This window comes from Vitis riparia, chromosome 14 (genome assembly GCF_004353265.1).
Source record: "Vitis riparia cultivar Riparia Gloire de Montpellier isolate 1030 chromosome 14, EGFV_Vit.rip_1.0, whole genome shotgun sequence".
NCBI lineage: Eukaryota > Viridiplantae > Streptophyta > Magnoliopsida > Vitales > Vitaceae > Vitis > Vitis riparia.
In genome coordinates, this window is record NC_048444.1 from 23,781,115 (window position 1) to 23,800,025 (window position 18,911).

The window sequence follows — 18,911 nt, forward strand, 5'->3', positions numbered from 1 at the left end:
ATATCAACACAGGCACCTTTGAGTTTTTGGGATTGGGACCACAAAAAGATGTAATAATCTAAAAATAATCATGGTGAGAAGAACAACTTGGATTTCATCCAGTCAGTATTTTAGTGAAACTAAGAATAACAACCCCAAATCATTTCCCTCATCTTGGTATTTACACATAATGGCCTTGTTAACTGGTTTTATCATCTGAGCAAAAGAAAAGTTGGCTGACATATTTTAATGGGCCTCAAATTTTTTGTCAATGGTGTTCTCTCTATTTGGAGGGTCTTCAGTCCTCCATTTGATCAGAAATATGATGCCTTTTTTACATAAAAAATTTGTGGGGAAAGAGCGCAGGATATTTTGTAGAATGTTTGGAGCATTTGGATTTGATTATGCAAAATCTGATTCTCAAATCTTTATTTTTATGGTCCAAGAGTTCAGTGGAGGATATGATCTCTTGTTTAGATTTTGTAATAGTTTGGGCATGGGCTATGCCAATGGGTGCTCATTGTATTTTCTCTTCTTTTGGCCTTGGTGTGCTTTGTAGACTTATTGTGCACTTGGATTGAGCCTCTATGTATAATTGTCCTATCAAAGGGGAGAGAATAGCTGGCCTCAATGTTTCAGCCTGTCCCTTTTAGGATAAAGTTTTGATTGAATCTTCTCATGCTGCAAGCTCTTGTGACATTGTTTTGGTTCTTACAAAGGATGGCAGAATTTAGAATAAACCAGGTGAATAGGTAAGTCCAGAATCCTTTGGCTCAGGGGTGGGGATTGGAACATCAAATTCTGTGTTTGGAAAATGCCACCCCAAATGAGGAACCATATTGGAAAGCTGGAGATTGGACAGGAGTAGAGACTGAGGGAGGAAGACATTAGAACTAGCTAATGTAGTGATTCTAGAACATGTATATTGATCCTAAAGTTTGAACATCAGGGCTTGACGGAGTTCACATATCATGGCATAAGTAGGGGTTTGAAGTGAAGGAGGTTATGGTGGCATTTATAGGACTTTATTTATCACTTGTTTTATGGTGAGGGTTGAAGGATATTTAAGTTTGGCTCTTGAGTTTGATCAAGAGTATCTCTATCTAAATGCCTAGCCCAAAGGCTGAGGTGAGTAATTGGAAAGGTGATGGTAGACATGGAATGCTCTTACGAAGGGTAGGCAAATCCAAGATACAGTTTTGATTGCTAATTAATGCATTAATTTGTGATTAAGAACTGGTAGAGCACTAGTACTTTGCCAACTTGACGTAGAGAAGAACTATGACCATATTTATTGGGATTTCTTTATCTAATTGCTTAACTGTTTGGAATTTGGGGGTAAATGGGTGGGCTGGATCAGATATTGCATGTCATATGATTCTCAATGCTTTTAATGGGACTCAAACAGGTCTCTTTGAGTGCACCAAGGGTCTTCATCGAAGGGGACCGATTCTCTTTTTCCGGTTATAATGGTGGATGCTTTTGGCAGGCTGGTGGATGAGCAGGCTCTAAGCGGTACCTTGTTTAGTTATTCAATTTCCTTTAGATCCCTTTTTCTCATTCCATCTCCACTTAGGAAAATATTTGAGGAGCTCCAAGGAAACATTTTTCAGGGTGGTGTAAAGTGTTAAGATAGTTGACCGACCCCACATTCCATTATTATTGGAAATCCCTTGATTGTTGGTTTGCTGATTTGTGCTAAACCAACTATGGCTATTTGAGTTGTCTAATTGATTAAGTTGTTGTCATGGTATCAGAGCTTTAGGCTCTCTCTTGGGTAATCTTAAAGGTTTCTTTTTTTTTTTTTTTTAACTTCTGGATCTCATTTGTGTTTGTGAGATTTCACTCTACTATGGTCCAAACACAATCACATGTTTCCCAACTCATTTCTATTATTCTTAGTGGTTTGAATTACACACGCTAGGGTTGGGTTATAGGGGCTGGTGTTGTTATACTTGTATAGGCCTTTTGTCGTTTTTGTATAACCTTTCTTGTTTTGTGGAGGTTTATTTAGTTTCTTTTGATCAAGTTTGTACATCATGGGCTGGATTTTTGATCCTTCTCATGTTTTTATTATCAATTAATACATTTGTTTGTTTCTGATAAAAAAAAAAAAAAACAGAAAGGATGTTGTAGGCTGCCGTTAGTTTTTTTACTATTAAGTATCATCCAGATGGGATTATAGAATGGTTAGAGGCCTAGTTAGTATACTAAAGCTTATGGAGTGCATTATTTTGAGACATTTTCTCCTATTACTCGTCTTAATTCAATACTCATTATGATTTCTTTAGCAGTTAATTTTAGGTGGAGTCTACACTAATTAGATGTGAAGAATGCATTCTTGTATGGTGATTTGAATGAGGAAATCTAAATGGAGCAACCACTTGGGTTTATTACTTAGGGGAGTTAAGAGTAAGTTTACAAACTAAAGAAAGCTATTTATGGAATAAAGCAATCTCCTTGAGCTTCCTTTGATAAATTGAATACTATTCTTTTATCATTTGGTTTTAGAAGATGTAATTTTGACCACTTTGTATTTGTTCTCAAGAGGGACACTAGCATATAGTGGTACTCATTGTTTATATAGGTGATATTATTGTTTCTAGTAATGATGTTATAATTGTTGAAAAAGTGAAAGGTTACTTGAAAATGACCTTTTGGCTAAAGGATCTTGGGTTATTGTGTTACTTCTTGGGCATTGAAGTTGACATAGTAGACATGAGATTGTTTTGTCCCAAAAAAAGTATGTATTGGAATTACTTATGGATATTATCACCGAATGCCCCTCACCATTGTGAGAATTCCATTAAATAGAAATTCTAGTAGCTATACATGGAAAACTAGCTATACACAACTACACATTCATAGTTACACATGACAAAGCTTAGAAAGGAAAACCAATCTGTACAACTAATGTAAATAAGGTAAGAAAGATATAGATAGAATATGTCGATCCTATTGACATCCCCCCTCAAATTGATGCAGGCTGATCAAGAAGCATCAATTTGCCAACCATAAACTGATGTTGTGGTTGAGGCAAAGCCTTGGTGAAGACATCAGCAATCCGAAGATTCGTAGATATATGAGGAATACTAATTATGTTCTTGTCATAGGCCTCACGAATGTAGTGACAATCAACTTCTATGTGCTTGGTGCGTTCATAGAAGACCGGATTGGCAACAATCTGAATAGCACTAGGGTTGTCAGCATAAAGAGTAGGCTCGCTCTGAGGAAAAAACAAGCTCGCCCAACAACCCACGAAGCGAAACAATCTGAGTGCAAGCAAATGAGATGGCACGATACTCAGACTCGGTGGAGGACTTGGAGACCCTAGTCTGTTTCTTACTTTTCCACGAAATAAGTGCACCGCCAAGAAACATGCACCAAGCAATAACTGAACGGTGATTATTCACACAACTAGCCCAATTGGCATCACTATAAGCCGCCAATTGAATTGGTGATGCAATAGGAAAGTAAAGACCACGATGGGAAGTACCCCTTAGGTACCGAACAATGCAACGGACAGCAGCCAAGTGTGGAAGACGGGGAGTCTGCATAAACTAACTAACCTGCTGAACTGCAAAAGAAATGTCAGGCCTAGTGATGGTCAAATAATTCAAGTTGCCGACCAATTGTCGATAGAGAGAAGGATCGGGTAAAAGCTCTCCCTCATCCTTATGATGCTTCACATTCACCTCCATGGGAGTTTGCACAAAATTCCCTTCTTGGAGACCTGCCAATGCAATCAACTCTTGATTATACTTGTGTTGATGTAAGAAAGTACCAGCAGGAGTAGTTTTCACTTCAAAACCCAAGAAATACGGTGGGGAACCTAAATCCTTCATATGAAAAGAGGCTTTGAGATGTTGCTGGAACTGCAGAATCAATATAGAATTGGTCCCTGTAATTGCGATATCATCCACATAAACCAGAAGCAACACAATACCACTAGCAGTCTTACGCAGGAACAAGGAAGAATCATACTAGCTCTAGACAAAGGAAAAATCAAGTAAAGTAGACCAGAACTTATCAAACCAAACCCTAGGAGCCTGTTTCAACCCATAGAGAGACCGTTTCAACCATCACACATCTGAAGGAGTAACAAACAAGCCCTGTGGTGGAGTCATATAGATCTCTTCCTTAAGATCACCATGCAAAAAGGCGTTCTTGACATCCATCTGTAGCAAAGGCCAACCTCGTGAGGCCCCTATGGCTAAGACAGTCCGTATTGTAGTCATTTTAGCCACAGGAGCAAAGATCTCCTCATAATCCACCCCATACTCCTGCCGGTTACCAAGCGCCACCAACCGTGCTTTATACTTGTCTAGAGAACCATCAGACTTTAGCTTGATGGTATATACCCATTTACACCCAACGGGCTTAAAACCAGATGGACAAGAAACAATATCCCAAGTATGGTTCTCCTGCAAAGCTTGTAGCTCTTCATCCATAGACTTTACCCAACAGGCTCGTGCAGCTGCCTGAAAGTAAGAATTAGGTACACTGATTTGAGCTAAAGTCGCATTGAGCAATGTGTGCGAAAAGCCATACCTTTCTGGTGGATGAGATGGTCGGGAGGACCGCCAAGGTGCAGAAGCTTCAGGACCAGATGCCAGATCAGGGTCGGGAAGTGGCAGTGATAGAAGTGGAGGTTGAACAACACCTGGTTTAAAGCGCTCAATAGGTTGAGATACATCATCAAAGTTAGGAAGCATAACCAACTCATAACTAGGAACGATATGACTTTGAAAGAAATATTGATTCTCAAAGAAGATCACTTTCCTAGAAATACGAATGCAATCAGCCATAGCATCAAAGCACACAAAACCTTTTTGAGACACACTGTATCCTAAGAAAGCACATTGAACAGATTGAGCAGCAAGTTTGTGACATTCAGGACAAGGTAGATGAACAAAGCACACACATCCAAATGTATGCAAGGCTTGATAACTAGGATGCGAACCAAATAGGTGATAATATGGTGACTCCAAGTCCAAAATTTGAGATGACAGGTGATTAATTAGATAGACAGCAGTGGACAAAGCTTCCACCCAAAACTTAGAAGTAACAGAGGACTCTAAAAGCAAAGTTCGAACAACATCTAACAGATGGCAATTCTTGCGTTCAACCATACCATTCTGTTGAGGTGTATAAGGACAAGAACGCTGAGAAATAATACCTTTCTGCTGCAAAAAGGCTTGGAAAGCATGGGAAATATACTCACCACCATTATTTGACCTCAAAACCTTAAGACATGTAGAAAATTGGGTCTCATGGTAGCCAACAAAGGTCTGAAAAACCTGAAGCACCTCACCCTTAGAACAGAGGAAATACACCCGAGTAAAACGGTTATAATCATCAATGAACATCACAAAATATTTATAACGGGCATGCGAAGCAATTGGTGTAATACCCCAGATATCACTATGGATAACATCGAAGCATTTGGTAGCACGACTACCATGCATAGGGAAAGGAAGAATTTTTCTATTGCCAAGTTTGCAAGAAGTACAATCAATAGACAAGGCATGAGCAGAAAACTGATCTTTATTGCCTAGAAAACCATGCTTAAACAAATGATGTAAAATCAGAGAATTGGGATGGCCTAATTGCTTGTGCCAAACCTCACTCTGATTGCTTACAGTACTACATGTCAAAGGACAGCTTTGCTGTCCACACTTTTTTCCTTATTTTAGCCCACAATTGTTTCCTTATTTCTCCATTTATTATTCTGTACAGTTAGCATACATTATTTGACAGATTATAGTTTATATGTATAGGGCTAGAATCATGTGAGAATTTATTTGCTTTCCATGTATAGCATCCTTGTAAAGTCTATATATAATATACAAAACTCAAGGCCAAGGTATTCGGCCATTCATACAATATTTTGACACTACAAGCCAAAGATAAAGTGTTAGGAATAGAAAACTGCAGAGGAATCAATCGCCCCACTTTAGGCCCCTTCGCGATCACCTTCCCCGACACCTGATCCTGCACAAGACAACCACCACGAGAGATGGAAACGTTACGGTTATTATCCACTAGTTTTCCAACTGAAATCAAATTAGCAGATAACCCAGGAGACACAAACACATTCTGGAAGGAAGGGCCTATATCACCAACTGCATCAATAGGTAGATGATTCCCATTTGCTATCTGAATGTATTGAGGACCATTATAACTCCGAACATTAAGCAATGATTCAGACTGACCAGTGATGTGATTGGAAGCTCCTGAATCAACAAACCAAGGAGAGGAGACTTTCTTACCATTACCTTGAAGTCCAAATGCAGAAAAAGCTGAGATGATCATCTGCTGGACCATCTCAGGAGTGAGGACAGCTTGACTAGTACTTGCTGGAGTGACTGTCGGAGCTACAATAGGTGAAGATTGTGCCGGTGGTGTAGCTTGGACAGCAGCTTGAAAGGCTTGTGCCTGCCGATTTTGAGGACGGATTGGACACTCTTTAGTGATGTGTCCTTGTTTCCTGCAATAATGACAATATGGCTTTGTGCAGCTGGTAGCAATATGGCCAAATTCTTTGCAACTGTAGCACTGGATTAGACCTTTTCCTCTTCCCGGCTGCATAGGCGACATTCACAATCTCTGAATGCAGCCTCTCATCCCATTTCTGTTCTTCCTGCAGCAACTCTCCAAGACAAATATCCAAGGTAGGAACTGGATTTCGGTTTAATAACCCAGCCCGTGTAGTCTCATATTCTGCCCTTAATTTCATCAGAAATTGATCACGTCTGCTCTCTTCATGAACTGTCTGAAGTTTGGACAGCGCCTCCTTGGGTACCTTAGCATATATAATACCAGAATATTCACCCCACAAGTTCAAGAAACCATAATAATACTGCTCAATAGAAAGATTACCTTGAGTGAAATTTGCTATCTCCAATTCCAACTGAAAACGGCATGCATTGTTATCTTGATTATATATCCGCCCTAGATATTCCCACATCTCTTTAGCTGTAGAAAAAGACCTCAAGTTGTTCACCATATGTGGTTCAATGGAGCCCAACAGCCAAGAGACAACGTGTGCATCCTTTGCCTCCCATGGACCGAGTTCCCTGTTGTCTTTGGGGGCTGAAGACGTCCCATCAATATGCCCCCACAACTCCTTTCCTTTCATAAACATCATAAACTAAAACTCCCAACTAAGATAGTTTTTGTCATTGAAACGAACTATAGAATTTTCTCCAGACATTATGAAGACAAAAATAGCCCAAGGAAAAAAAACACTGTCAAAGAGCCTAAATCTGAGAACAAACCTCCAAATAATCAAAGATCTCCAAGAGCCCAAAAGCGAAGAAACCCAAAGAAAACTTCAAGATAGCACCACAGATGTGCTGCCACAACCACCAGCAAAAAAAAAGAAAAAAAAAAAGAACCCAAAAGTTGGGCTAGAGTCCGAGAGCCCCTAGGGCTAAATCCGAGAAAACCCAAAGAAAAACTAGAAAGCGTGTAAACTTTAGGTTCAGAACACAAGCTTTGATACCATATCAAATTGACCGAATGCCCCTCACCATTGTGAGAATTCTATTAAATAGAAAATCTGGTAGCTATACATGGAAAACTAACTATACACAAAAACTATACATTCACAGTTATACATGACAAAGCTAGGAAAGGAAAAGCAATCTGTACAACTAATGTAAATAAGGTAAGAAAGATATAGATAGAATCTGCCGATCCTATTGACAGATATTAGAGGTTGGCCCACAGTATATATCATGCACTCTAACAATTAATATATAAAAAATAGTTATAATACATAAATATATTATTGCACCAAAGGAGCTTTTAGTCAAGTGGTTGGAGCTAGCCATGCCAAACCCAAGGACCTACGTTCAATCCTTGGTCTTAATTGTGCTTGGCTTCTTCTTAGGTTTAAAAATCTAATCCCACATCAGAAATCCATTTGTGGCCCAATATTAGCAACTTGGAATTTTGGCATTAAATGGAAAAAAGTGTTGACGTCAACGTCAAAAAACTCAATGATATTGGCAAAAAAAATGGTAAAATATTAGTGATAAGCCAATAAATCGTGAAAAAAAGGGAGAAAAATAAGAAATATTGCACAAACGATTCATCCCCTCCATTTCTCATGTTAAGAGTCATCTAATATGTGATATGTTGGCGAAATATTGTTATAACCCAACATTTTTTTCCTTGTACATCCCTATTATTGTATGTCCCTAATTGATCATCAATTATGGCATTAGTTTGGCAAGGGAGAGTGGCAATGCTTGACTTTCCTTTCAATTCTTGACTTTGGCTTCTTGACATACAACAAAAGGCATATCTTCATGAAGGCCTTGAATACCACCTCAAGAGGGTAGACAAACTCTGCCATAGCCATATGGGATGGAATTTTGAATTTGGTGCCCTTTCTAGTTGAGTCAGATTCAAATGAGGTAGAAGTTCATGTTGATTGCTAAATCTTGAAGCCAAAGATCTTCTGGTAGATTCTAATTCATGATGCACCCTTGCTTTAACTCCCATCCCCATGGAGACTTTACCTTATCCATTTCCCTTACATCTAGTTTCCTAGTTGTCTCATCTGCTTTTTAGGCTTTCTTGGAAAGGGGATCTTCAGTGCTATTTTTGTTTCTTTAACACCTAGCTGGTATTGGAAATTGCCCATAGAGATCATGAAACAATTTCCCTTGCTTTATACATCATGTCTTGATAAAAAGTATATTCTTGATATTTTCAGAGAGTTTAGAGCCATGACACAAGAAATAGGTGAATTACTTTGGCGGAAAATAATTCTTGATGATCTAGGAGTGAAGTGGAATGAGGCTATAATGCTATATTGCTTTAATAAATTATTAATTAATATTGCTCACAACCCAAGTCAACATGATTATACCAAATATATTGAAGTGGATCAACACTTTATCAAAGAGAAGTTAAATAGTGGATTGATCTATCCTCCTTATGTTTCAATTGATGGACAACTTCTTGATATCGTAACAAATGGTCTATCAAGTCGGTCATTCGAGAAGATGACTTGCAAATTGGAAGCAGATAATATCACTCACCAGCTTAAGGGGGAGTATTAACTAATCTGATTAAGATACCAAGGAATTGACTCCCTAATTTTCGAAATTTGATTGAAAGGGAATTAATTCTCTGATTTATAGTATTGTATAGTTATATATTTCCTATTTTTTTTATTTTTTATTTGTCGGGTATAAGATTTGTAAGAATTAGTCCACTTTATTTGTATAATTCATTTTCCTAATTTTGTTGAATTGTACACTATAAATATTGTATCATTTTGTCATAAATGTAATGAATAAAATCATTCTTTTTCATATGTTGAAAGGATGCTACTTTTTTGAGAGATTTAAATGATGGAAGATAATCAGTAAAATCATATTTTAAGGTGCTATTGTTTGTCGCTTCTTCTGTTTTCCATGGCTCAAGCAGATGATATTTGTGTGTTTTAGTGTTTCTGGGTCTCCTCTGCAAAGGATGCAGTTGATATTTAGCTGGCATGGTAATTTGTTGAATTTTCTTCTCTATCTTCCTTCTTTCATTAATCCCTTTCCCCAGGAAACCCTTCCTGACCTGTCAAGTAAAGCTCAATATCTCCAGTAAATTTCTCTAAAAAAAAAAAAAAAAAGACACATGGGGATGAAAAAGTAAATTTCTCCAAAGAAAAACACATAGGGAGGAGAATTCATTTCTTTAGGGGCATCGAAAGGATATTATTTCACCAATTTGTACTAAATAATTAGATGAACTTTCTAATCAAATTCACTGTAGCTCTCATAATGATGATTTGATTCTCATAAATAAGTTGCATCATCATTCATAATTCAAGCACCACCACAAGCAATATCTGAACTTGCATTAATGTAAGAATCAACCCAACAGTCAAGTCATCCATGTACCTTTTGATCCATTTCTTTTTACTTGATATATTTTTCACTTTGATTAGAAGAAATGGGAGAAGGCTTTTGGAGATAGGCATGTTTGAGCTTCATTTGACAAGTCAGGATATTATTTAGGGGCATCCGAAAGGATATAATTTCACTAATTTGTACTAAATAATTAGATAAGACTTTCTAATCAAATTCACTGTAGCACTCATAATGATGATTTGATTCTCATAAATAAGTTGCATCATCATTCTTTATTCAAGCTCCACCACAAGGAATATCTGAACCTGCGCTAATGCAAGAATCGGGCCAATAGTCAAGTCATCTATGTACCTTCTGATCTGTTTCTTTTTATTCAACATATTTTTCACTTTGATCAGAAGAAACCCACAACCCCTGATATGGCATGGTGATTATGGAAGAAAGGATTGAGTGTATGATTGTAGGGATTTGTTAGACAATCGAATTTTTTTGAAGCTTAAACTTGTAGAATTTAGGCCCACAATGTATAGCAATGCACTCTTAACACTCTCCCTTACATGAAGCCTCCTCTGGGCTAAACAAGTTGGGGAAATAAAGTAGCTCTTTTGGGTTTAATAAATTGAGGAAATAAATTTATAGTGATATTCAAAGACATGACCTTTTGCCAAATAAGGCTCTGATACCATGTTAGACAACTAATTTTCTTAAAAGCTTAAACTTGTAGGATTTGGGCTCATAATGTATGTCTTGCAGTCTAACAGAATCAAATTTAAAAATGAAAGCTGAAACAGTATTTTTGCAGCCGGTGTCTATTTGGCTATGGGCTCTACAGCTGAAGGAAAAGGCGTTATGTTGGTACCCTTATAAATTTAGATTACTAAGGATTTTTTGTTTTTTCAATTTTATTGATGGTAGAAACCACTTTGAGCCTTAATGCTCATTTTTTGACAGTTGGTTTTTTGTTTTTGTGTTTGTTTTTTGTTTCTTTTATTTTTTAATCTTTTATTTATTTTTCATTTTTAAATTTCTTTTACCTTTGTTGACTGTAACTTGCATAAGTCTCATGTGCTTTGGTTCCATCCTTCCAGTGTGTTTTGATATATCTATTTATTTATTACCTCAAAATCTCTCTCTCTCTTTTTTCATTTTTTTTTCCTAATGATATTATTTTTTTCAGTATCTCCTCGATGGTAAATTTTCCATATCCCATTTTCTAATTTTATAATTTAATTCCAAATTTGTGGTAGTTTGAGTTTATGTACTACAATTTTTATCTTATATATTCAACTTCTTCCTGTAGTGGGTCTAAGATCTTCCCTACATTTATTGGTTTCCTTAAAAGCAAAGACCCCAGTGATGGGACAGAGCAGACATTACTAAACGAGCTAGCTTCTTTTGATGATTATATAAAAGAAAATGTGAGTCTTCTACTTCATTTATTTTTTCAGTGATCTATTTCAGTTTCAATGGTGAGATAAGGCTATCAATTACTTATAATGATAATTGTTGTCCTGAATATCATTTTAACTTGCCTTAAAAATTCGTTAACATGACTTTACCGAATTAAATTTATTGGAATCATATATTTTACTTTTAGTTTGTAGGCAAAGTTTCAATCAGTGTTTTTTGTGGAAATAAGTACGTTTACTTATTCAATGGAGACATTGTACCTAGAGTCACTGCTATTTGTACATATTATCGAAGTCATGTATTTCTGCATTTTTTGGGTCTGAATATCTGGAGTGGAATGCGTTCTTGTTTACATTTTTTCTTACTGTAGTAGCCTGGAAGGATATGGGAAATAATACGTGGATAATGATGCTCACCTATGTGTGCATATTAGGTCCTGGAAATTTTGCTGGGACTAGTACTGCCACCCAATTATCACCTACTCACCACCACCACCACCACCATGGAGGCCACCACATCATTATCACCATTTTCACACTTGCTGCCATCCCCACCATCACAACACCATTGTTGCTAGTCCCAAAACCACCAATATGTTGTGGCCCTAACGCCAAAATCACCATCACCACCCCCATTTCTTCCCTTAAAATGTTCTAGCTTGGCTACTAAAATCACTACCAATACCTCCTCTACAACCACCACCATGATCAAACTATCACCACATACTCCCACCTCTAAGACCATCGGCATTACAACCATTGGTGATGCTTATAGAATCAAACCGGTCACTGCACTAAAAAACCTACCCAAGTCATGATTCATTGGTCAAACTAGTGGTTCAACTGCAATCGAATTGTGATATCAACATGATATCATAAATATATAATTTATATATTATTAAAATAAAAATAAATGTAATAAATTATATATAACCAAATTACTTAAAAGATATTTGATTTTATATCTTTAAATCAAGATAAGGATAGGATATATTGATATTTTAAATTTTGTTAATATATTAATATTTCTAATTTTATTAAATAATAAAATTAATGGTTAAGAAAATATATATTTATTATTTTATAGATAAATATGGATAAATATTTATATTTGTTTCAAATTTTTTAAAAACCTATTTTGTTAATATGAGTCATAATATTATTAAAAACAATAACCTAACCCAATGTTTGGAACCCTCCTTTTTATATCCAACAACCTACGTTCAAGTCCGCCTCACCACAACACATTATTTGGGTTCAAGTCTACCTCACCAAGATGTATTTGTTTAAAACAACACAATCTGATTCTCTCAGAACCAGTTTGGCTGGTCGGTTTGGTGATTGGACCATTAGTTCAGCTGGTTTAATGCTAGTTTAACTCCATAAAAACCAATTAGTGGACCAAATTGAGGAGACATCCGATTTGAGGTTTGATTGGTTGGACCAGCCAGTCCAGTCTAATTTTCAAAACATCGACCATAATGTTGCCACCAGACCTACCACCTCTGTTACCACTACAACCATTCTTATCAATTATATTACCATTAACACTACCTTTACTAAACACCCATCCAACATTACTCCAATAATCAAAAGAAAATCCTTTTTTCTTATCTCTCTCTCTCTCTCTCTCTCTCTCTCTCTCTGGCTTACGTGTGGGGGTTTCACAGTCCAATTGGGGACATTACTGCTTTCTCCTCCTTCCCTCTCTCTTTTTCTATCTCTCTTCCCTGGAGATCTCTCTCTGGCTTGGGGGTAGGGATTGGTAGTTCTATATAGGCGACACTGCCTCACAACCCCCGCCAAATGGCTTGGGGATGGGGGATTGGCAGTCCAATAGGTGACATTACTGATTTCTCCTCCTCCTCCTCTTCAATTGCATTATGTTTTTAAATTAAAAATTGTTTCCGAATCGTGAACATCATGGAAAGAATATCATTCCACACTATTTGATGTGCATAAATCCACAATTTAAAATGAATTTAAAGACTACGCAATAACAGTGGAATGCTTTGTTTCCATAAAATGATTTCACCATGTGAATGTGCAAACCTTTTTAATGCAATGTGCTCTTATTTGAGTTGTTCGTTGACATGTGTACAAAAAGACTGCATTTGCTTGTTTTATAATATCTCTCCAACCTTCTTGAAAACTTGATTTTCTCTTGTGCTTAAAGGGCCCTTTTATCAATGGGAAAGACATATCTGCTGTTGACTTGTCTCTTGGACCAAAGCTATACCATCTAGAGATTGCTTTGGGGCATTACAAGAAGTGGACAGTTCCGGATTCACTTCCCTTTGTGAAGTCTTACATGAAGGTATGTCTACAAGCCAAACATATTAGATGTTCATCTTGCTGTATGAGTACTATGTTTAGCAGCATATGGAAAATATCTTAACTGTGTTGAATATAGAAAATAAACACTTTTCCCATGCATAATCATGTTTGAATGCACTACTCAAACAATGCTGGGAATGCTGTTTACAAATATTATTACTACTAAGTACTAACAACTACTTCAGCAGAGTATTACTACTTTTGGAGGTTGATCATAATTTATTTTTTCAGTGCCTTCAGAATCAGTCTCCAGCATTACTCTCTCATGTGCTCCACAGGATTATCTCCATATCCCTGTAGGAAATTGATGTTGTACTATGATTAAGTTGGCCAATGCATTCTTTTTGCCTTAAAAGGAAATTGATATAGATTATTTTGGCCTGTCTTAAAGGACCCAAACTTAAGAATAGAACCATAACATGCAGAAAACAGAAATGGAGAAATATGGAATTAACCAGCTTGGCAAATTGAACAAAGGGGGGAAATTTCATGAAAAGATGTAGAACTTGAACCGGTTTTCTTCATCGGAAACTTGTACTATTCACAGAACAAGGCTTGGTGGAGTTGCATTGTCAGAGGAGAATGAAATCCCACTTCACATACAAGCAAGCTTGAAAGAGAAATTGCATTCAAAATCTTTCATTCCTACATGGTAGTAGGGTGACTGTTTAAGATTTGTATTGTATTGGAGAAAAGAAATAATTTTCAATTAAAGATGTTAAATTGAACAACAAAATCTACAAATAGAAAGTAACTTCAATTTTTTTTCTATCTCAAACCAGAAAGTTGGCTAATTGAGGGGCCATTGCATTGCATATTTTCAATTATGGAAATATCAATGGGTTTTAGAAACCTGGAGTGGGCCTTATCAACTATTCATCTTAATCTAAATTAAAGTGCTTAGTTATGAACTTATCTCATGTTTGCTTGAGCTACTCCAATACATTTTCTCTAAGTTAATTTAGACCTGTGAATAGTCCATTTTGTTCTAGTTTAGATTGATGAAAAAGGAAATTCTAACATGCTGATGAAGTTATCATGAATTAATCTACAATGTAATTTCCTTTACTAGGGTCAGGTGAGGTGCTGAAGGATCATTTGGTCCATCAGCCTGTGGTTTCTAGTTCCAAACTGGCAAGAAGATAGGTGTAGATAGTATTGTTTCGAGAACATAGTCTTAGTCAACAAATGGCTGCAGAAGTTTCTCTCTTCTTTTTTTCCCCCTTTTTATAAGGAAGAAAACTTTATTTAGATATGAAGAAAGAACAGTGAAGGATGAGATACCCTTCTATGAGCAAAACAGAATACAACCAAGAGAGAGAGAGAGAGAGAGAGAGATAATAATAGCTGATATATAAAACTTCAATCTAAAGATCCAAAATAGTCGAGGAGGGCAGATATCCTCAATAAAAATCTCCAAAGACCCAGCTCACCTCTTAGTAAACCCATCATCCACATAGTTGACTGGTCTAGGTGTACGCATAAATGAAAATTCAATGTCATGAACAGGAGCAGAATCCTCCTCATCCAATGCATGGGCCACTATAGACCCCTGCCTCTCAAAGAAGCCCCTGAAGGTCTCTACACCCAGGTCAGCAGCCATGCTTCAAACTTTTTCAATTAGCCAAAAACTCAGTATCAATTGTGAAACCTGTACCAGAAATTTTAGATAAAATGTTCACTTTCCTCTATAATCTATGAATTACCTCATTTGGCATAAGGAACTGATGGCATATAATTCCCTTTCATCTTCAATTACCCACGCTAGCAATGGCCTTGTCCAAATATATGTCAAAGGAATATTGAGAAGCCTCTTGATGACTCTTCCGAGATGCAAGAAATCAGACTTCATCCTATATATCCTCTGTGCAACTAAACCTATTCTTACAAAGTCTTGTGGTCCTCTCCAGCCATAAAACCTAAATTCCTCAAGCATTGTAGGGCCTTACTTATTTTTCTTCTTCCCAAAACCCTTGATACAAAATTATCAGTCTACTGCAAATATCCTGATTAACATCCAGAGAATACTAACTGGTGAGAGAAGCCTTTACCACAGTACAAAATCAAGAAGGCAACAGAGAAACATATGGTGAGTTGGTTCCCTAATAGCCATAGATGATAAATCACCTAATAGCTTCATAAAACTTAAGGATTTGAAGCAGACAATTGGTATTTACCATCTTGAGGACCATTATCTTGTCAAAATTTGAATTTTTGAGGGGACCTTTGTTTTTCAATGAAGTTTAGCTGGATGGAAAGTGGTTGTGTTATCACTTGTAGAAGTTAAAAGAAAGAGCTAGAAAGAGAAGAAACTTCTTCCAACAATGCTAATTAGGATAGGGAGTCAAATAAAATATTTCTGAAGAATGGACAATGGAAAATAGGTCATCAATTTCCCTATAATGAACATTTGTATGAAAATTGGAATTCCAGAAAAGAACAATACTTGAATCTGAGACAACAGTGGAAATAAGAGCATTTCTCCCACTTAACATTCTAACTGAACAAAGAAATGTTGAGGGTTTGCTCCCCTACCAAAGATTGTGCTACAAATGAATTTTTGTACGTTATCAGCAACAAATCTGACAAGGAGGTGAAATGATGAAAGTTTTAGAGATGTGGCTTTCTGAGAAAATGATAAAAAATAAAAAATAAACCTTATTATATCGGCATCTTAACCATAGCTTTTCAAACTTGTGATCTATGTTGCATGGGTTCGGGTATGAGTGTCGAATGCGGATAAAGAAGGCTCAAGGTCTCATTTCTTATAAAAGTGCTTTTTGAGAGTTCCACCGTGATGGATATAGTTTATGACTCAGCCATAGATAGAAAAGCGTGTTGAAGGAGATCACGTTATGTATTCGAATTAAGGGAGGGTTGTCATACCTACTATGAATAGAGAAAACTTTCCCCATTGCACTCGCTAGCAGCCCAGGTCTTTTCATTCCTAATGTGGATGTTGTGGAATTCTCTACTGGTTCTCGTCCACTCACCGTTGACCTTGCCTCCCACTACAGCAGTAGCGTTGGCATGTAATAAGTTTCTGATCCAACTTCTCCTCCACCTAGGTGTATGATCCTTTATAACTCAAATTTTAGGATCTAGGGACTTGGCTAAAAAGGATCCAAAAATTGGGCACGGGCACTGGGATATGGCATAATAAGTAAAAATCAATTAAAAATAAATTGGAGGTGTATCCTTGTTAAAAGGTCTCATCTTTTACCTCTAATCCTCTTTTTTTTTTCCTCTTATCCCTAAATATTCTTACAAAAATTTACTTCTCAGCAAACTCTTTTATTCTATAGTGTAATTATTACTCCACAAGTTACAAGCATGAAAGGATATTAATGAAAAAAATCAAACAGGCAAGCCTAAAATAAAATAGGAGTGTCCAACAAGGATCCCATACCCACGTCCATGTCATGTCATGTCATGTCAACAGGTACATTGTGTAAAATTGAAGGATCCAAGCATCATAGCTTGTGATAATAAGAGTATTAAAGAAATTGTGCTATAGCTTGTGATAATAAGAGTATTAAAGAGATTGTGCTCATGCAGGAATCTCCTAAGCCATTTGCCAATAAGGGTTGTATTTTTTGGAGTCTCCCTTTTCTAGACCTACCCCATCCCCTGAGTGTAGTAGATTTCCACATATTTTCCTAGTTCATGTAATGTCTTTTAGGATCCACTTCCCTAGAACATGGAAAATCATTTGTAATTTCCATACACAGTAAATTCAATCCTAGGATGTTCAATGAATAGTTTCTGTTGAAAGGTTTCTACCATTTTCATTCATCCTTGTACAGTAAAAACTTATTATTAGCATCTATATTCCTTCCCTATATAGCTTTATTGGAATTTGATTGTGGAATGCAACCAGTGTTGCCTTTGTTGAACTCTTCTTTTCCTAGAGTCCAAAAACTATAGACATAATTCTAGAATTGCAAACCTTAAGTATGTGTTTAATCTTGTATGTATCATATTTATTATTATTTTTTATTTGTTTGCCTTGATGTCATTATGACTTCTTCTGTATGAATCATTGTCATTTTTGGAGTTAGTTCTCTGATCCTGTTTTTTTTTGTCGTGCATTTGAGTTACCTTGCTCCTCTTTTAGTTGGCAATCTAGATGTAGTTGGCTCCACTAGCCCCTACTTCTACCTCTAACTTGTCTGGCTATTCTTGGAGAGGCACCATCTTAGCTACCACTTGTTTTATTTTTTGAGGAGGGAAAAGTAGCATTTTTAGAGATTCTTCTAAACATGTGGATTTATTAGGCTTACATAGATATTCTTATCTAATCTCTTAGGAGACATCTCATACACTCACACCTTAGATATTGGAAAGTGGTCTCATCTTCTTGTCTAATGTGGAGATTTCTTCCATTGATCCCTTGAACTTTCTTAAATTGAACTTTAGTGGTTAACTTTTTGGAAGTCTAACCTGATTATGTTGCCTTTTTCAAAATCATGGTGAAAGGTCTATTCTTATTCTTTCAAGACCTTTGTAAAAGGTGATAAAAAGGAGTTTTAGAGCCTCGATATTTGTTTGAAGGAAGCTTAAGCTAGAATGACCTTTGAACTCTTATAAAGAGGATCTCTTCTATTGCTATCACGTGGTATGTAGAGGGTTTGTGGATCCTGGGTATGTCAACCCTTTTTTTAATAATTTTTTTAAGAAACCAATTGAGCTATATAATTGTTTGTGTAGGTTCTTATCAGTAGGAGGTTAACCACATGGTTGGGGAGAGTGAAGTAGAGTGAGAGGCAAGAGGGGATTGAACAATGGTATGATCAAGGAGAGAATTCTAAGAGAGAAGGAATCTCTTTTTTCTTTTGTTTGGTAGTAAATGAAGCCTTTTAATAGTGCTCCAAAATCGTAACTTGATATTCATTGTTCAAGGATGATGTGAAAGGTTTTGGAGATGGCACATATCACAAAGATAAAATTTTCCCACATCCTGTCATTCCAGCCATAGTAGGCTTGATATGTGTTAATCCCACCTAAGTGAGTCTCTAACTCTAGCCACCAAACCAAGACCCTCAAACAAGTCCTAAAGTGTTTGTTGGTGAGAAGGTCGATTCCATCACCAAGATGGAACAAGTCTCTTTTAGAACAACCCCATCCCTTGAGCCTTGCTCCCAACTAAGGCAAGGCTATTATCATTAGGGCATTATGTCAGGGGTGACACTTCACACACACACACACACGCACACACATACACTCATATATATATATGATCTACATTTTCTTCTTTATGAGTTTCGATCTCAATAAGAATGCTAGTTCTTACTGTTCATAT

The 18,911-nt window shown here is 36.7% G+C and overlaps 1 protein-coding gene across 1 annotated transcript in view; it reads left to right on the forward strand.

Moving 5' to 3' along the window:
* The window catches only part of LOC117929912 (glutathione S-transferase DHAR3, chloroplastic), a 50,684-nt gene that overhangs the window by 22,422 nt on the left and 9,351 nt on the right, over nt 1–18,911 (forward strand). Inside the window, exons 4-5 of the mRNA XM_034850357.1 lie at nt 11,164–11,281; nt 13,449–13,589. Of these exons, the coding sequence (XP_034706248.1) occupies nt 11,164–11,281; nt 13,449–13,589 (259 nt within the window). The remainder of the gene's footprint in view (nt 1–11,163; nt 11,282–13,448; nt 13,590–18,911) is intronic.